At 36.3% G+C, this 19,808-nt stretch overlaps 1 protein-coding gene across 2 annotated transcripts; it reads left to right on the plus strand.

The window, feature by feature from the left end:
- The first annotated feature begins 7,792 nt into the window (after nt 1-7,792).
- LOC127447925 (leucine-rich repeat-containing protein 3-like) lies at nt 7,793-14,802 on the plus strand. 2 transcript variants are annotated; one of them, XM_051710145.1, is made up of 2 exons: nt 7,793-7,857; nt 12,010-14,802. In XM_051710145.1, the coding sequence occupies exon 2, from the start codon at nt 12,424-12,426 to the stop codon at nt 13,225-13,227; it is 804 nt and encodes a 267-aa protein (XP_051566105.1). In that variant the 5' UTR covers nt 7,793-7,857; nt 12,010-12,423; the 3' UTR covers nt 13,228-14,802. The 2 variants fall into 2 exon arrangements, with proteins under 2 accessions (XP_051566105.1, XP_051566106.1); XM_051710146.1 differs by having other exon boundaries at nt 7,806-7,857; nt 12,136-14,802.
- Nucleotides 14,803-19,808: the final 5,006 nt, after the last annotated feature.

A 19,808-nucleotide genomic window follows, 5' to 3' on the forward strand; every position in this document is an offset into this window, starting at 1 on the left:
CTCCAATTTGTTCTGAAACCCTCAAATTACAATCATGACGTGCAAGACATTCCTGGGCAATGCGTTGTTATCAGCTCTATGCATGACTGAGCACTGGCAGGACACAGTAATTTCCCTATTCCACACCCCAATAGCTCTCCTTATCCACCACAGAGCACATTTAATGTTTCTCCAAGTATTATTTCACAGTTGATGCCGTCACATCATTGACGAATCGTAGGAGCTTTATACAGAGCAGGTTTTTAATTAACATCTGAAATTTTTCGCTTCGTCTCTGTTCTGTCCCTTTCTGACAAATGAAAGTGCACTGGTGGGGCTTGGTTTACAATTTGGTGGCAGTGACCAGCACACCATGACTTGACCTCTGGGGTTAATCATGATAAATCTAAGCAGATTAAAAGCGTGTTTTAATCATGATCCAACCCATCAGAGGAGATTGATTTGCTATGTCAGAGCACTGATACGCTTGAATTCGACAAATGTAATTTATCTATTAAAGACACTTGAGAAAAGGGAATTCAGCCAGGTGAAGGTGTATTGAAAGAGAAAATGGGCTGCCTTGATAAACAATTAGGTCCAGTTTGTCCATTGCAAATGATCGTTCTACGGTGCTTACTCGAAGTCTGCCTGGACCCCACATAGCAATACAAGGCAGCCTCGGCATTGCTTGTTTTAGTTAGTTAGTTGGTTTAGTTTAATTAGGTTTTGTTTTAAGGTTTAGGGTAGGAACGTCAGTTTTGTTTATTTAAAACTCAATAGAGCATTAACCTTCAAAACCTTATCTGTTATTCCAGTCACATTTCCTTTTTTATGATACTGTTGGTTAGGTTTAGGTTTAAAGTTTAAGGTAGGGAGGTAGGTTTTGTTGATTTAACATTATTAAAATATGATGACACGCAAAGTCGGCATGTTGTTTCCGAGAGCTCCTTTTGCGATCAGCCACATTATGCAGACTCACTGACAGGTGCCATCTCCTATCAAACCTTTTTGCATCAGCTCCAATGTGTTTGCCTTTCCTTGTGGTGTAACTGGAAGCATGTTGCGTCATCAGCGTGGCAGCCCCGGATTTGAATCCAGCATAGAAACTAGTATCACGTTCGCATAATCAGTGTCAAGTGTGATTCGGAGGTTGCATTTTCCCCTCTAACATTAATTTTTTCTCCACTGATGGTTAGTTTTGGGGTTTCAGCTATACAGCTGAAAACTCGCTTCACAACTCACTTTTGCCACCCCTCCTTGGACATTATCTGTAAAATTAAGTTATGGAACATTCATTCTACAAATGCCATACAGTTGACATTTAATCTCAAAACTGCTATGATACATGTAATAAACCACACAATTTTAATTTGCAAAAAATTTTGCCACAGTCACCCCCTCCCCCTAATTCGCACTCTGGTTTAGGCCCTCATTGGTCTTTAGCAGTGGTGTCTCAGGGTCATTATTTAGTGTGGGGCACAAACAATCACTTAACAATCAATTATTTAACCGATCTTTGAAACATTGACCAATAGTTCCAAATTCTGTCCATCATTTTGTCAGATAAAAAAGAAACAAGAAAAACATTTTAACCTAGTGCATCAGTTTTGACTTCACTCTTTGTCCCTCACATTCCTGCTGTGCATGTGCCCTGTTTATTCCCTTGTATTAATATGTGTATTGGATATTATTAACTGTATTAACGGTCACCATCATCATTTACACCTGGTATTGTACGTCTCTTTTGTGTTTGGATTTTGAGTAGAGGGTATCTGATTTCATAACTGCACACCTCAGTCATTACTTCAGTGTGTTAATGCATGATAATAAAGCGCAAACTGCATAATAACAAAAAGAACAATTATGCATGCATTTAATATGAGCGCAAACATCACGTTTACAGCAGAATTGTCTGTTATTTTAGTGGAGTAGCTGTGTTAACTTCACAGATCTGTTTCTCATGTTACACTTTATGTTCACATCAGGGACTATGAAGTTCTGTGAATTGTGCATGCGTGTATGGCACTTTAACTGGCAAAGTTTAAAAACCTCATTTTAGCACAGCGATTGATTGACAGGTAGAAGTTTCACACTATAACTCATTGGTTTCACCGGACTCAAAAAAGGGGAGTAAAAAAAAAAAAGCCTATCTACTGTAATTTATGTGCCATTATAATGGATGCTTCGTCCCTCAATGCCCTAGTACTTATAAAATGAAAACAAGTATGACTGAAAAAATAGGCCATGACAGAGATTTTACAGCGAGTGACGAATAAATACTTTTTTCTAGCGCAACCTCCGAACATGATGCCACACAAACATACCTAATGATTTAATCTCAGCACAAAACACCACTAAGACATGCACATCCACGTCAAAAAGCTCAAGTAAACGTGAAAGTAAACCACAAATAGGCAAACTGTCAAAGGGTGTGCATATTATCTCACTAACTCAACAACAAAACTAATCAAAACGACAATAGACTTCCCATATTTGTAACATTGTAATCTAATACAAACTAGGGCTGCCCCTGACCAAAGATTTTCCTAGTCGACTAGTAGTCATTAGTTTAAGCAATTAGTCGACTAGTTGTCACACATTTATTATATTAATTTAATTACTTAAATATATCTTTTTTGGGAGTTCCAGGGCTGAGAAAGAATGTTATAAGTAACATTGCTAACACTGTTCTACATTACAGAGAAATACTTAACCGTAATAATGAGCCTTTAAAATATACATTTTACAAGTGCACGCATGAAGCGAGCCACAGCGACACCGGCAAAAGCGGTAATGATTCTGAATGTGTTGGAAAAACCAGCAAGGAGACTGTCTGAACATTTTTGTTAATTTATACTGTAGAGAGAGATGCACATTAAGTTAAACATGCAGTAAGTGAGGTACTAATTTAGCTTCCCCACTCCCCACAAACACTTGGATAAGCCTAACAGCGCATATTTATCTAGGTTATCTAATGTTAGAGCGAGCGGCCATGCTAAGTGGCTAATGTTAGGATACTTACATGTTGCAAATGATAAGCCATGTTTGAGGTCGATGAATGATAGGCGAACGTTTGCCTGCAGAGTTTGCATGTCACCTTCTTGGGGTCATCCTTTACCCTCTCGAAATTATCCCACACTTTGGATTTCCTCCCTGACATAATTAATTACCGCATGGACCAGCCGTGTAAACGATCATGTCTGTCCGTCACTTACTGCGTGACTTTGCCACTTCCTGTGGAGTTTTTTTTTTTCTGCGACCAATCAAAACTTGGTCGACCAAGACTCTTCTCATCGACTAACGTTTGGTCGACTATTAGGGGGCAGCCCTAATGCAAACCAATGCACCAACAACACAACACCTCAAAGCAATGGCATTCAATTCAATGAAATGATGAACGTTGCACTTTAACTAATCCAACCAGCAACAGATTAGAAAAAAAAAATAGCTTTTAAAACTTATCAATGAAGTTCACTACACAGGTAACTTCCAATGCTCATGTCAACAGCTTGACATAAATATGATGGAAGCTTTTGATTGGCTTAGGGGCAAAGGCAAACTAGCCCCTCAGGCCATCGTTGAATGCTCGTTGCACATGCGCATGAAGTTCTCCAGATCTCCGTTGATTAACATTGAGGATGAAGGGCTAGCCCCACTCATAGCAAACGAGAACGATTAAATGGCTTTTATGCAACATACCTTATAATAATAGAATTTCTCAAAATAATATATATATTTTCTTGTATATATTTATTTAATAAATTGATGATGATGCCATGCAATTTGCACAACAGACCAACCTCTGGCGGTGTTTAGCCCCACTTGCCCCTAATGTAGAGACACGGCTAGACTTTAGCCCGCATATATTAGGAGCCTTACTTTCTCGTAAATGAATGCCACCTTTCTGTTCTTTATCTATTCATAACTGTGCACTTGGGCAGAGTTGCACATAAATAATGTATACGCTAACCATCTAGCAAAGCAAAAATGTCAAAGAGACCTTCTCCTTAAATGCCTCCACACAAACACGCATACTACACAGTATAGAGTACAGAGTCCAAATCTGATCAACATGACCTGTAATGTTCAAACTGTATTCTTCTATCCTAATGAACCAAATCAATGTTTTGACCTATTGTTAAATCTAATCCTATTCATTTTCCTCTTCAGACAGCAGTGTTTTGCATTTTTATACCCTGGTCAGAACCTGCCTAGAATGTGCTGTCCTGGTTTGAGAAACTGTGTACTATAAATAACAGCTCACCTGCCTTTCACTCTTTCACTTTTAACTTTCGTCAGTCTTTGGCACATAAAGACAGGTGATGTGTTGAAATATTCATAAATCTAAATTCAACTCTTCTCTACCCCAAGGGGATCAACAAATAAATAGCAGTGATATTGTAGATGTTAATATAATCATTTCCAAGTCTAAGTTTATCTTAGATGCTTTGATGTTTCGTAGCGGTGAGAGCTGCCGTGGCTGATCTTGCAGACTGCTGTCTATGCCTCTCGCTTAATGTCTGTTCATTTAGACTGAACAATAACAGGTCGGTCCTCTGTAATTTGAAAAATGGGTACTTATCTCCCCCAGATTTGATTGGGTCCACCAGGAAACAGTAGTGGCAAATGGTATAAGGGTTAAAGAGATGGTTTAACCAAAAACGAAGTTCTGTCATCTTTTAATCTCATGTAGATGCAAACTTGTAAACCTTTCTTTCTCTATGGAACACAAAAGGAGATGTTAGACAGAATGTTAGCCTTGGTCACCATTCACTAACTTTCTTTTCACAAAATAAAATGATTTCTACTCAAAGCAATAGTTCATGTCCATTTATTTATTTATTTGGCAAGTGGCTGTGTATAACGTGGGATAGTGTACATTCAGCAGGTCACTATCACAAAATAAGGCACTCTAGGGTAATACAAGACATCTGGGGTCCTGATCACCTTTGGGCTTTATAGTGCAACAATGTGCTGACTGTAGTACTGTACATTATTCCTTACAAATACTCTATAGCCATGTTAAGCTGTAGAGACTATAAATCATTTGTTTTATTATTTGCTGTTTATTGGGCTAATTTTGTGGGTCTGGTTATACCCACTTTACAAAAGACATTAAGTTGCATATGCAGTGTTTATCCCAGTGGTAAAAGACATTTAGATAATTAGATCTATCCACAAGTGCAGTTTGGGTTGACTCACTGTCTCCTACAAGAAATGGCAGCTTATGCAGCTCTAGTGAATTGCTGGGGGATAAGCAACTTAGGGAGTGAAAAAAAGGAGTTTAAAATTCCCGCCGAGTTCTAAGAACTGCTTACAAAACACAAAAACACAGATCAAAGAGGTCAGGGTTCTACATTTAGCAGAAAGTACAATGAAAACCATTATGATGCCAAACACTATCTTATCTTTGTCCAGAGGAGGTGAAGAATGGATTGCATTCATGCATGCAAAATGTATTGTGGTGATATCAAAAAGGTATTGTTTGAATAAAAGAGATGATAATACTGTGAAATGAAAGTTTTTATTTGTGGGTTGTTTCTGGGGGTAACAAACCAAGCATTCTGAAGCTGCACGGACTCGATCCAGACATACCAAAGGTCATTAAAGCTCTGGAGGGTAATATAAATAAAAGGAAGAAGCTGAACAAACGTTTGCAGTGGGGAACATTTTGCAAGGTCTCTTGGTCTCAGGGATGATTTGGACTATAATCTATTTTGTTAACTCATTCTAATGCCCGAAAGTTCTTCTGTGAAAAGATCTTTGTATTCTAAGCTGTGGCAGAAACCAAAGGGCATCTGTCTTGCTGACCAGTCAGTCAATGATTTAACATGCATGCAGTGTTTTTGTTTGAAGGTACTATCTATAGTAAGTACTGGTTTAAAACTGGCTTCCAAGGCACCATATAGTCATATCTAATGATCTAGAACTAATTCAATTGAACTTTAGAGATAACAAAGCAAATATTTAATGACTACAAAGTGTATTTCTCTGTAGGAATAATTAATTAATTAATTAATTAATTAATTAATTATTAAAATAATTTGTTACAAATAATAATAATAATAGTCTTTTAATTGTTCCTTAGACACCTTTCTACCTATATTACCAGTCAGTATTTTGGGGGTTTTGGACACAGATGTAATTCCATTAATATAGCATTAAAACATCTAATGATTTTAAACTACATCACCCATATTGGAACTCAAGCAATTAAGGTAATATGTTGCTCCTTCAAACTTTTTGACTGGATGTTAATCATGCTCTGTAACTGTAAATGGGTGTTTTATAACTCATAGTGAGCACTGGCACAAACACTGCGGTGGTAAGTAATTTGGCTTTTGATTTCACACTTTAATTATCTCCAAAACTAGTGCTTGGGATTTGTTTGGAACTGGATTCATTGCATTACTTAATGAAAAGCCACAAATTCAGTTCTTTTACTTTTCTCTTAGGGAACAAATCATAAAACACCACAATTAAATAGGAAACTGCTAATTATGTGCCTGGCAGCACCTCTTATCAGATGTGTTCATAACATAAAGCATCATGGCACACAAATATTATTTTTAACTTCATTTTACATGAAACAGGACCCATTTGTATAAGACTTGATGATACATGGGCATGGTTTTGACAAGTATGCTTCCTTTCCTGTGCTGTGATGGTTTCACCTGTCATCTGTCACTGACAGACTACTAATTATATTAAATCATTTTATTTTCAGTCATGGCAAAATAATCTTATAATGTCTATTCTGGGTTCATATGATGAGGGATTTGCATCAGTTGCCGAATAATTTCACAAACAATCAGGGTTATATGCAAGACTGGATAAATGTTCCCATGAGATGTCCCAACCAATAATGCATAGACATTTCTATTTAACATTTCACCTTGTTTATTGAATTGTATTCTCCAATCTAGGCTGTTGAGAATCATGGCAATCTGCATTCACTTCTGAAATATACATGTCATCTATAAACAGCAGAATATTTCTGTCACAAATTTACAGAAGCTATGCCATAATCTGGAAAATAGTAACATGATTTATGTACAATGTGAACCAGTCTTGAATGTTTGCTAATGCTTGTACTATTGTTAAAAGAAAATAAGGTTATCTTTGGAGTTATTGCATTTTTGTAATACCAATGCCATAGGGTTTGGGTGAAGGTTACAGGTACTGTACAGTACACTTAAAAATAATGTTAGCCTATTTTTAAGTTTTACACATTTCTCATAACAAAATTCCATGAAATTAAAATGTGGTATCTTTAACAGTTAAATTAATAAAACTTAAATGTATTCAAGTGTTATTAATTATGTTAAAATTACACAATTCAATCTGATGGAATTTTGATATGAAATTGGAATGCGTAATCTTAAAAAATACACTTATTTTTACTTTTTATTTCTTTATGTTGCATGTAGGTTAAACATCTGGCATTCAAAATATATTCAAATCCTGGAAATTATGTTTTATAATTTTGAAAAAAAATGTAATGAAAGATTTTGAACAATTTCTTGGTCACTAATCAAATATGCACGTTCTTAAAACTTTTGAGGTGGTGATACATCCAGATCAGTATTTTCTGCTTAATAAGATGTGCTCAGATCACATGTAGCCTAATGTAAACATAGGTAGGTCAAAGAAACGCTTATTTCAGACATGCGTGACCGCTTGAAGTACCAGTATATTATTCAGAAGGAGTGTTCAGCGGTCAGTCAGATTTGGGTGGAGCGAGCTAGACTCGCCATCCAATCAGAGCAAAGCTGCTGTAATATAGCTGCTGTGTGCATTACACTTTGCACACACACACACACACACACCCACACACACGGCAAATGCGTCTGATTCACTGGAGTATCAACAAGTATGGTAAGTCATGAATAATGATACATGCAATACAGATATTATGCTTAGCTATATTTGAAACCACACATAAAGACTTGAATGCTATACGTTTGTTGCATTTCTTAGGAAACGTATTGTTGTTTTATTCTGTCTATAATGTCATATTGTTTACGTTAAATCCTATTGCATTATTATTATTATTATTATTATTATTATTATTATTATTATTAGGCTATTATTATTATTATTATTATTATTATTATTATTATTATTATTATTATTATTATTATTATTATTGAATGAAAGGGGCGGTTTAGCGCTCCGTTTAGAGAACAATACATTTATGCAGAACAAACAATTCCCCTAGTTGAGTGTATATTAGCCAAATAATAGACAAGTGCATTACGTCTGATTTGATTTTTCAGTAGCCTATGCATGGATTTAGACGGGATTTTGGTCACACGAGTAGCCAGCTCGTAAACTTGCCCAGATCCTATTTATTTGCAACCCGCTCTTTTCTATTTGCAAATGGCTCTTTGTATTTCTCTCCCACTTTATTTTTACAAAATATATGGTGATAACATTATATTTGTTTCACTTCTGTTTTCCTATTCTCCTATAAGCCAGTTTTCATAACAGGTGTAGCTTACTGTAAGTCTCGCTCGCTTTCTTAAACACTTGAATAGAACTCCGTGCTCCCATCCTTTCGGATTTTAAAAGTGGCGTGTGGTTTAACATCCATCACAATAATCCACTTCTGTTAGAGAGCTGCTGTAGACACTGTAATCAGTCCTGAGCAGTGTTGCCTATTGCTCATTGTACATCGGTGAATTAATCATTTATTTTTCCATATTTTTTTTTTTTTTTTTACCATGAAGCAGTCCACATGTCTCGAGCGCTCCCTATGACAAAGTTTTATTCGGAAAGTATGGTCGCATCGCTTCAGGATGTGTCCGCATATTAATGTTTCATACCGGCCTTTTGACCACTTGCAAAATGAGTTGCTGTCTCATCAAGAGGGTTGTGCCCCAGTGCTAACTATTCGTGTAGAGTGGATCCCCAAGAGGCAGTCGTGATCTTATTATCGACACAGTGTCTTCAGTATTATGATCCATTGCTATAAACAATTATTTATTTTTTTTATTCATTTAATGTCAGTACTACTTTAAATAGGTGTCTAAACTAATCGCACCTGTCTCTGTGACTGCAATAGTTTGAATAGACTGCACACACACACACACACACACACACACACACACACACACACTCACAGGGTTGGGAGTGTTACTTTTGAAATGTATCCTACTACAGATTACAGAATACATGCTGTAAAATGTAATTTGTAAAGTATTCCCTTAGTTTACTCAAGGTCAGTAACGTATTCTAAATACTTTGGATTACTTCTTCAGCACTGGTAGATTTTTTTTCACTTGTTTTGACTATAAAAACTCTGCCAGTACAGTACGACAAAATACACATGTTAAAAATACATTCTCTGAAAAACCTAAATATCTCATGCGGTGTTGTTTCTAAAACAAGATAAATCAAATTGATCTTGTTTTAGTGATTTGTAGATATTTTTTACAGGAAAACAATACAAAAATTATTATCAAGAATACGATTTTTGCCCTAATATCAAAGGTCCTACTAGATAAAAAGAAACTATGATCCAATGTGAATTTTCTTGATAAAAAAAAAAAAAAAAAAATGATCGTGCCTGGTAACATGTGCATGTAAAATGGCTAGAAATAGCATTTTAGCTTAACGTAAAGCTGACAATTTACACAAGGTTTATTTCTATTTCTTCTGCTCTATACTTACTTCAAATGTACTTCTCTGTCTGCTCGTATGAATGTCACACATCATAAGAAAGTGTTTCACCGCTGTTCAAATGCACTTTGGATCGCATCATTTATATGTATAAATGTTTTCCATCTGAAAGCACTAAATATTAAATTAAACAAATGACAATAAAATGCAAAGTAATCTCTTCAGTAATCAAAATACTTTTTGAATGTAACTGTATTCTAATTACCAATGATTTAAATTGTAACTGTAGTGGAATACAGTTACTTTTATTTTGTATTTTAAATACGTAATCCCATTACATGTATTCCGTTACTCCCCAACACATGTTGGTGCGGCTATCCTTATGAGGACTCTCCATAGACATAATTATTTTTATACTGTACGAAATATAGATTCTATCCCCTAACCCTAACCCTGCCCCTAAACCTAACCCTCACAAAAAACTTTCTGCATTTTTATATTTTCAAAAAAGCACTGTTTAGTATGTTTTTTTAAGCGATTTGAATTATGGGGACACTAGAAATGTCCTCATAAACCACATTTACAGCATAAAACCCTTGTAATTACCAGTTTGTAACCTAAAAAAAGTCCTCGTAAACCACCCAAACCCGCCCACACACACACACAATAATAATAGGCTTATAATAATAATAAACAAACAGTAGGAGGAGCAGACCGAGTGTGCACCCTTAAAAACCATTAAGTGTTGCATAAAGCTCCTTAACTGCCATTTTCCTAAGTAAACCCTAAGGCCCAGGAATATTCCATTTTTGCGTGTTCCGGATCGGATCGCGCCTGGTCGATCACATTGCCTTTGTGAGTATACTCTTCTGACCGCAAGCGAATACGAACGTGTTTGATGCATACCTACTACAACTTCTTTTTGATACTCTTTTAGTAGAGTCAATGGCCGGCCCATGCGCTGATGATGCACACAGACGATGACAATGTCCGCGTGTCGAGAAAATCTGGCTGGTGCGCAGTCAGGCCGCGCGGACTGGATTATGATGAAATTTACATCATGCATACTGTGCGCGGAGCGATCCGCAACGCGGATGCACGCAGTATACTTTGGCCTTTAAGGTTAGGAAAACTTCACCTTAAGGGTAGGCTAAGAGTTACAAGGTTTCTAAAAAAAAAAAAATAAATGGCTAAGTTTATAGAACCAGTTGAAGAGTACAGTGTGCTTGGGTGAATTTTTAGTGATAGGGAGAAACCTTTGCACAATCTCGATGAAAAACTACCGCAGGAGTACAGATTTGACCGTCACACAATATGGGAAATCGATAGCAATCTGGATGGTGAATGAAGTGTGCATAGTATTTTCTGCACTCTGCATCTTTATAAACTGACCAAATAGATGCATTAAAATCATGCCGCAAGTTAATTTGCGATGTATCGCAAATTTTTATCATACAGCCCTACTGACCACTACTAATATTCTTAATTTGGTATGGCAATCATTTCTCTGCACAGTTATACTAACATCTTGCACCATTATCCAACCCCTACCTGGCACAGTCATTCAAATTCAAAGGTTTCTGCCTCTTCCATTAGCATACACAATGCAAGTGTATGCTGTATAATATGTATAATAATATTTTGGCAGATGTAGTACATTATCCTGGTGTTATGTGCATACAGAAAATTGACATACTGCACATGCTATACAGACTATATGCTGCAGAATTAAAAATATTAGTTTGCTATTCTGAACATAGCCTATGTCTAGTGGAACAGCGCCTTTTGAGAATATGAACGGAGGAAATATTGGGAAATAGAGAACCTATATGTCTAAAGGTGTCTGATTAATATTTTTTCCTCTTTGTTGCATAGGTAAATCTACCCTATTTCGAAATCCTATGTTTCAATTTAGCACCCCTAAAAATCTCGATTTGACCCCACTATTAACAGCAGTACCCTTAAACACTATGATTATGTGAGCTCTCTGCAACCTCTTGTACTTTAAGCAAGAAATATTCCTCTAAGCCACAACATCTCATATTCAGAAAAGGGACTGAGCCTCCCTAAGACTAAAATCCTAGAATATCCCCTGCTTTATTGCATCATTAAAGGTTCTGATTGCCATCAAGGAGCAATGTGTTGCAGTGGAGCAGATGATAAATTGATTTGTTTTGTTTTAATAAATCAGTCCTTTCTGGTATAATTAGATTATATGTAGCAGAACCAATGCATTTGTCTGCAAGATTATGAGATTTAAGTTAGATTGATTTGTCACGGGTGAAGCAATTTTAGGTCAGAGTACTGTGTAATGTACTTTGTAACATGCAAAGAAATCAACAACTTGTTAATCCACAAGCTCTGTGTTTGTTTGTGTGTGATTCTTTTCTGCTTTTGTTCTTTCAGTTTGCAGAATTGGCAGGAAGGATGTTAAATACATGGAGCCCCTTCACATCTTTCTTCTGCTTTCTCGCTTCTAATTAAAACTTGGCTCTTGAACATTTCTCTTTCAAATATTTAATTGCCTTTCAGATCTTGATGGAGTCATTCGGATTCTCTCCAGTACATTCACAATGAATATCCATGGGTGCTAAATTCTGTTCTCTGGCTCGTGCTTCACATTCACAACAAAGGCTTCCAACACCTGAAAATGAAAAATGGTATTCTACATGCGAGCCAGTGCATCAAAGAGGAAAACCTGCCACTATGGAAATGACCCTGAAAAATCTTGTTTATTCATTTTGAATTGTTCAATATGACATGGATTAATAATTACTGCCCTTGAACTGTAACAAGCATTCAGAGACAAAGTATCTGGACATGACTTTCCCTGGAGGGACTATTGATGTGTCAAGGAAAGTCTTCATCCATCATGTCTGTCCCCTTATTTTGAGATCACTTTTTACAGTGATTTTTTTGAGTGTGATAGGTTCTGCTTGTCCCAAGAGCTGCCACTGCTCTGAAAGGAATGGTTTGACAGTAGTGCAATGTTCCACTCGCAACCTAGAGGAGATCCCCCCTGACCTTCCTCACGATACTGTGTCACTTCTGCTGTCCTCCAATCACATCACCAAAATCCCCAACCAGGCTTTCAAAAACCTTCCCTGGCTCCAAGAGCTGGACTTATCAAGGAATGCTATTGACACGGTGGACGCTGGGGCTTTTCAGGGTGTCACTGAGAGCTTGCGGGCTCTCGATCTGTCCCATAACCATATGCGAAGCGTACCCAAGGAGGCCTTCGCTCGGATGCATGCCAAAATCAGCCTGTCCAACAACCCGTGGCACTGTGAGTGCACCCTTCAGGAGGTGTTGCGAGAACTCAGGCTGGATCCTGAGACTGTGAACGAGGTGAGTTGCCACACCTCTGTCCAGGAGGAGTATGCGGGCAAGCCTGTCATCCAAGTGTTGGATTCGGGCATAAACTTTTGTAACTTCCACCATAAGACTACCGATGTGGCCATGTTTGTCACTATGTTTGGTTGGTTCACAATGGTGATTGCTTATGTCATCTATTACGTACGACACAACCAGGAAGATGCCAGGAGACATCTGGAGTACCTCAAGTCTCTGCCAAGTAGCTCCCAGATTAGTAAGGACTTTGACACAATCAGCACTGTTCTCTAGCATCAATCAAACCAGTGTAGGAGTGAATGTTTTTGGCAGAGTAATGATGGCACAACAGCAAGCCTTATTTCCATTTTCTTACCAAGGACCTAATATGTAATTCTGTTAATCATTTGATTTGATTGTAAATGGTTTTCAGTGATTTTAGCACAGTTAATGTTTTGACAATTGACTGTCAACACAGTCTCATGACAACTGCTAATATAAGAGATGGCAAAATTGTAAGATATTTTACGACTTGGTTCATACGAAAAGGTATGGCTGTTATTCGAATACTGTAGATACCAACCAATCAACACAATTTTATATCAATACAATATAGGCATCAAAACAGGCATTGGGGTAGGGGTTGGGGAAACATGGTAAGAACACTCGTTCAAAACATCAATGTTTATCTTTCTTCAGTGGTACACAACAGTGATTGTCCTATTAAAATCATGGTTAGGGTTTAGGGTTTCAGGAAAGGGGTAAGACTTTATGTTTGGTTAGGGGTTATGCCTTATGGTTAGGTTTAGGTTTGGGGATAAATTTAGGAAACACCGTACAGTAAGAACGCATGTTCAAAAGCCCAATGTTTCTCTTTCTTCAATGGTACACAACAGTGATTTTCCTATTAAACTTTTTGGATATGGTTTGGATAAGGGCTTAGACTTCATGGTTAGGTTTATGTTTGGGATAGGGGTTAAATTAGGAGAAATCATAATAACATTGTTCATTGGTTTGTTTATTTTTATCTACTGGAGTAAAACTAAGCTGTTTTTGTTTGCGCCAACTCATATGATTTGCCATATTGTACTGGTTTTGTTGGGCCCAATCGGTGCATCACCACAATTCTGCAAAAGTTCAAATTTCTTTGCCAGTACTTAAATTCCAATCTTTCCACAATTGATTTTTTCAGTTTTTGTGTTAATTTAATTACATTTCACAGCAGAGTACTAAATGATGGATTTATGGTCCATTTTCCTTTCTTTTTTTTTTTTTTTCTTTTTTTATAGTTGTTTGTAAATGAATGAGTTGTGTAAATGAATGAGTTTTCAGAGCAAGTACATAATCACTGCCAAAAACCCATCAATTGAGCTCTGCCTTTTTACCTGGAAAGGTGACAGCTTGCCCCATTTTAAATGCTCAAGTGCCTACTTCCTGGTACCTCAACACCAATACACTGTGCATCGGGTATTATTTGTTGTGTTTCATCTCTGTTCATTACAATTGAAGGAAAAAAAAAAACATCTTTCAAGAATGGGGGCAATTTCTGTTGCCCTGTGTGTTAAGTATAACAGTGTCATTTTCAGTCAAGTGTACATTTTTGTGTATGGTATTTTGAAGATTTCTCAGATCGATCTAGTCAGTGACAGTGTTGTACTGTATACAAATAAAAGATATCATGAGATGATATGCAAAAAAGGAATTTGTTTGTTATTATAGAGAAAAGGGCTTGAGTCGTTTCATCTGATCACATGATGTATGTTTCTGTATTGAGTCCACATGTATCAGTTAGTTAATCATTGTGACAAGCCTTTCTGCAGTAGTGTGTACAGTATATCATAGTAACACAAGAAAATAAAAATGTTATTTGAAGGACTCTATCTGTCTTTTTCTGTTGCAGAGCCATCTGTCTGAGTGAGATTCCTGCTAAACACTAAACACATTAGCTTTAATATGTAGAAGGTACATATCTGGGCACATTGGTCACACTTGATCCTTGAACTGATTTCAAGGATCACAATTAGGCACCATCTGTGGTTACTTGTAATGGACTACCTTTAATTTTTTTTTTTTTTTTTTTAATTAATTTACTATACTCAGAGCTATTTGCCTGCCACAATTAACATTGTGCTATTACCAGCTGTGGAAAGCAGGTGGGAAATGGGATTTAAAATGATTGTGTTCCAGTGATCATAACAGGACTACTTCAGGAAATGTTGAGCAAATTATGTAATAACCGGGCATACTGTATATCCAGATTTAGCACACTTTTTACAGTGTGAATGATTAAAACTGATTTCAAGGATCACAGTCAAGATAATCTGTGGTTACTTGAAATAATCCCCTTTCAAACTGTGTTTGAAAATGTTTTTTTTTTAAGTACAGTGTATGTATGGGGGTCCTTTATACAGTATATACTGTATACATTTTGTGTATGTGTTCTGAATGCAAAACAATGCCTTGCAGAAATGTTTGTTGTACCTTCAGATCTTCCATGAAGAATCACCTGCTGAGAGTAGATATTATTATTGCTTTCCTGTCCAGGTGTCCCAAGGTCTCATCGTATGTGAGCCTGTAGATCAATAGCACATTCATTACAGGGATAGGTTTGGATGCGGTGAACTTTAAGGCATGCTGTTCTGGGACTAGATGGCATCAATACAGTCAAGATTTATCAAACCAGAGCATAAGAGAAAGTGGCTGTGGTTTTGCTTGTGTCTTTAAACAAAACATTGGGTTGTCCAGCTCAGCTTGGAAGTCAACATGAAATGCTGATCGTGCCAACATGAAATTACTTCTGAAATCTGACCTGCACACAGCACTGTTCACGTAACTGTTTAAGGATATCAAGATACCCTTTCAAAAGCTTTGGATCTGTAATGTAAAACACATTAATTCTAAGAGGTAATGAGCCATCTAATATTATTATTATTATTATTATTATTAATTATTTATTTATTTGCATTGAATGCAAGATGTTCAAAATATTAATCTTAGTTGCGATTAGATTCACTGTCTCTTTGCCTCAACACTTAATTGTAAAGATCAACAAGATGCTTTTTGTTTTCCTGAGTTTCATTTACTGGATATGAATATGGTTGCGGATAAACGATTATCTCTTTGTTTGATTAAATGTGATATAACAAATCCATTAGCAGAGTATTAACTTGAATAAATCTATAAAGTGCTGATATAGACATTTTAGCATGTGTAGCCGGGCATTACTTTCAATAATAAGAGGTGCTTATCTGTTATCATTGAGGACAATGATAACAGGTACCAATAATTTCTCATGGATTTTCCCCCCCTCACACTTAATGAAAAAAGGTTTTAATAATCTTGTTTTAATGGTGTACATCATTCATTGTCTTGCCAAATTAAGGTTCTACTGTAGGCAAGAACAGTTTGATATAGTCACTAATTTAAATATGTCAGTAAAGATGTTGCTTAAAGGGACAGTTTACCCAAAAATTAAAATTTTGTAATTATTGTCCAAACCCGCATGACTTTCTTTTGTCCTTGGAGACCCAAAAGTAGATGTTAGGCATAATGACCTGAAGTCACCATTCACTCTCATTGCATATTTTTTTCCATACAATGAAAGTGAATGGTGACTGAGGCTGTTAATCTGCCTAACATCCTCGTTTGTGTTCCATGTAAGAAAGAGAGTCGTAAGGGTTTGAAACAACATGAGGGTGAATAAATGGTGACAGAAATGATCCATTTTTTCTGTTAAAATACTTTTTCATTTCCCACCTTAATATGCAGAGACAACTGTAATATATTTCATTCTGGAATAAGTGTATAGACATAGGTAGGTCTGTAATACAAGCATTAAAATGTATCATTTTTCAAAAGATGTGTTTGAGTAAAAGTGTGTCGATATCATAAAATAGCAGGGTCTGAGTAATAGAGAGAAAAATAAGTATTTATAAAGTCATTATCAGCCATTAAAGTCATGATTTGAGTGAAAGTGAATAAAACACACAGTTGTTGTAGTGCCTCTAGTGTTCATTTCACCTGGAAACTGTAGGGAATTGTACCTGGAGACACGTATAACAAGTTTTGCAAAACTGTATATAGAGTCACGTTTTCACTATGAGACCAGGTTGGAATAAGTTGTAGGTGTAAATCCCAGCTATACATGACTGATTCGTTTTCTTTTCTTTCTTTGTTTTATTTCTTCATAAATTTGACATGAGGTATTTTCAGCTCCATAAATCTTATGTCTGGAAAGAAAAAAAGCCACAGTACAAAGACAGCAGAAGACAGAATAGATAGGGCTTTTTTAAGGGTCTAACAGATTACAGTCACAACATAGGGGCTGCAACACTATTAAAGCTGCATATGACTTTTATGCTACCAGAGTTTCATTACCACAAAGTTAAATCCACAGGGTTCAGTTTTCTTGTAGAAACATCAGCAACTTCCAGACATCATCTTTGACCTAGTTCTCCTCTGTGAGATAGATATTGTTTAAGCGTCTCAGCATGGCTTATCCATTAGTCTCTGCTCAGAGATGACAGATGTTTTGTGTACCCTGAAATGACTTGCAGTGAGCTGATCCAAACACACTTACTTAAATGTGCTTTTTTGGATGCTGGAATTTAGCACACACCCATCAGATTTTTGCTGAATGTTGAACATATGTTGCTTGCCCTTTGGGAAATGGCTAAGCATTTGTTCCCCATTGTGATGTATTTACCTTGACATGATCCCATGGCAGGTCATACACTAGCAAGCATTTGTATTGATGAAAACATCTTGCAGGTTGCTTAGTTGACAAACGATTTTGCAGTAAGTTTCACATTTAATGAGCTCTGCTGGTCGAAACTTTTTCAGACTATAAGAAATTATAGATTTTTTGCTTGCTTTTCTGGCAGCTTATTACAATAAACTAAGGTTTCATGAAAGACTGGGCCATGAAAAGCTATTCAGAAATTAACAAATAAATAAGTTAAGAGTTTTGCAATGATTGATCTGTAATAAAATGTTGAGCAGAAAACCCTGGGTGGTCCCAGATAATATTTATGCTTTCCTTAAAGAATATGCCTGTAATAATGCCAACTGAATATTTATTGTTTTTTATCAATCTTGGTGTGAGAACTGATATTGTGATGAATGGCTTGAAGAGTCCTTGCCTTTTAAAAATAGGGAACTTAAAGTCAGCTAGTCTTTGAATAAATAATAATCCAAGGCACTTCTTCTGGTGAACATTATAAAAAGGCTTTATTTTAATTTGGCTTGTTACAGATGGACATTAAAACTGTTAAAAAAAACACAAAAAAAAAAAAACTAGTCACTGTAGACAGATTGCAGGTGTATCCTAATTAACTAGTACAATACAAAGGATAGGAAAGTCCAAAAGTTCACCCAAAATTAAAATTCTGTTATCACCCTCATGTTGTTCTAAACTCATAACCTCATAGGCCTACTTTCTTCCATGGAACATAAAAGGAGATGTTAGGCAAGATGTCAGCCTCCATCACCTTTCAACCTAAACCTTTCAGTCAACCTTTCAATTCAGCCCAAACCAAGGTCTCATGAACATTATATGACCGTGGTAAAAAAATAAAAAATAAAAAAAAATTGTTAAAAGAAATTACCTGCCTTATAATGCATTTGGCTGCAGTTTCCCAGTGAAATGTCCAGCGTGGGGTGCTAAAAGCAGTTAAAATGGTATCTTAATCGGAGGAGATTTTTAAGATTAGTATTAGATGGAGGTTTTAATGAGTAAAATGTACCTCCCTAACCTAAAACTTTAACCTAAACCTAACCAATGGTGACCTACAATCAAATAAGAGGTGGACACAAAACAGACTTCTTTGACACTTTCACTATGTCAGCTTGCCTGCTTAACTGGTTTTGAGTCCAAAGTCTAACACTCTATGAGGTGAGCTACTGCTGAAACTAATCACATTGGAATAAGTGCATAAATGCAGATGAGCCTGTAACACGTGTTAAAATTTATTATTTTTCAAATAATGCATTACAGTAAAAGGGTTTCGTTATCATAACATAGCAGTGTATGAGTCAAAGTGGGAAAAACGTGTTTAGAAAGTCATAATCAGCCTTTGTAGTCATGATTAGTGTGAAAGTGAATCAAATGCACAGTTGTTGTTGTGCCTCTAGTATTAAATTTACCAGTAAACTGCGACAAAATGTAGAATTTGGCACGTAAAAGTCTAGTAAAAAAAAAACAAAAAAACAAGTGAAATATTGAAAAGGAAAAATACTGCAAGAAAGTCATTGTGTAAAGGACAAAAACATGTCATTTCTCTGCAAAAGTCTCCGTAATATATCCCCCTTTCAAATAGATTTGTTTCTGTTTTTTAATATGAAAGGTTTTGAATTGTTTGCAGATGCATAATGTACTGCAATATAATCCTTGTTTACTGTGCGGATTGCATGATCTAAAAGTCTTAAACATTTCTTCACATGTACTTTTGTTAATCATAAACTAAGCAACTTATAGACCAAATTTCCATTGTTATTCCTACAACAGATAGGAGTATACGTATTTGGAGCTCTCAGCATTTAAGACACATCAGAGATTCATAAGAGTTTGTATGTGCCCAAGATTGTCATTTACAGAAGCGGTATCTCTACTAAGCCATGTGTTCTCCCACTGAGAAGCTGATGTGCTGGCGCTCTGTCACCACAGGAGTAATCTGTGCCATCCAAATAGTACTTTCCTCCTAGATTGTGTGTATTTTACCTCCAGCATTTCTCTGTCTTTGCATGCTGTCACAACATAGCAATAATTTAAGAAGTTCATGTGGGTATTTGTTTCTATTTATGGATTCCGTTACACATGCCAGTCCAAGTTTTCATATAGCCACCTACTCATTCTTTATTATTACTATCTTCCACAT

The sequence above is a fragment of the Myxocyprinus asiaticus genome, chromosome 11 (genome assembly GCF_019703515.2).
Source record: "Myxocyprinus asiaticus isolate MX2 ecotype Aquarium Trade chromosome 11, UBuf_Myxa_2, whole genome shotgun sequence".
In the NCBI taxonomy this organism is placed as follows: domain Eukaryota; kingdom Metazoa; phylum Chordata; class Actinopteri; order Cypriniformes; family Catostomidae; genus Myxocyprinus; species Myxocyprinus asiaticus.

Coding starts and splice junctions, on each gene's coding strand:
- LOC127447925 (XM_051710145.1), top strand. CDS start 12,424: ATGACTTTCCCTGGAGGGACTATTGATGTGTCAAGGAAAGTCTTCATC.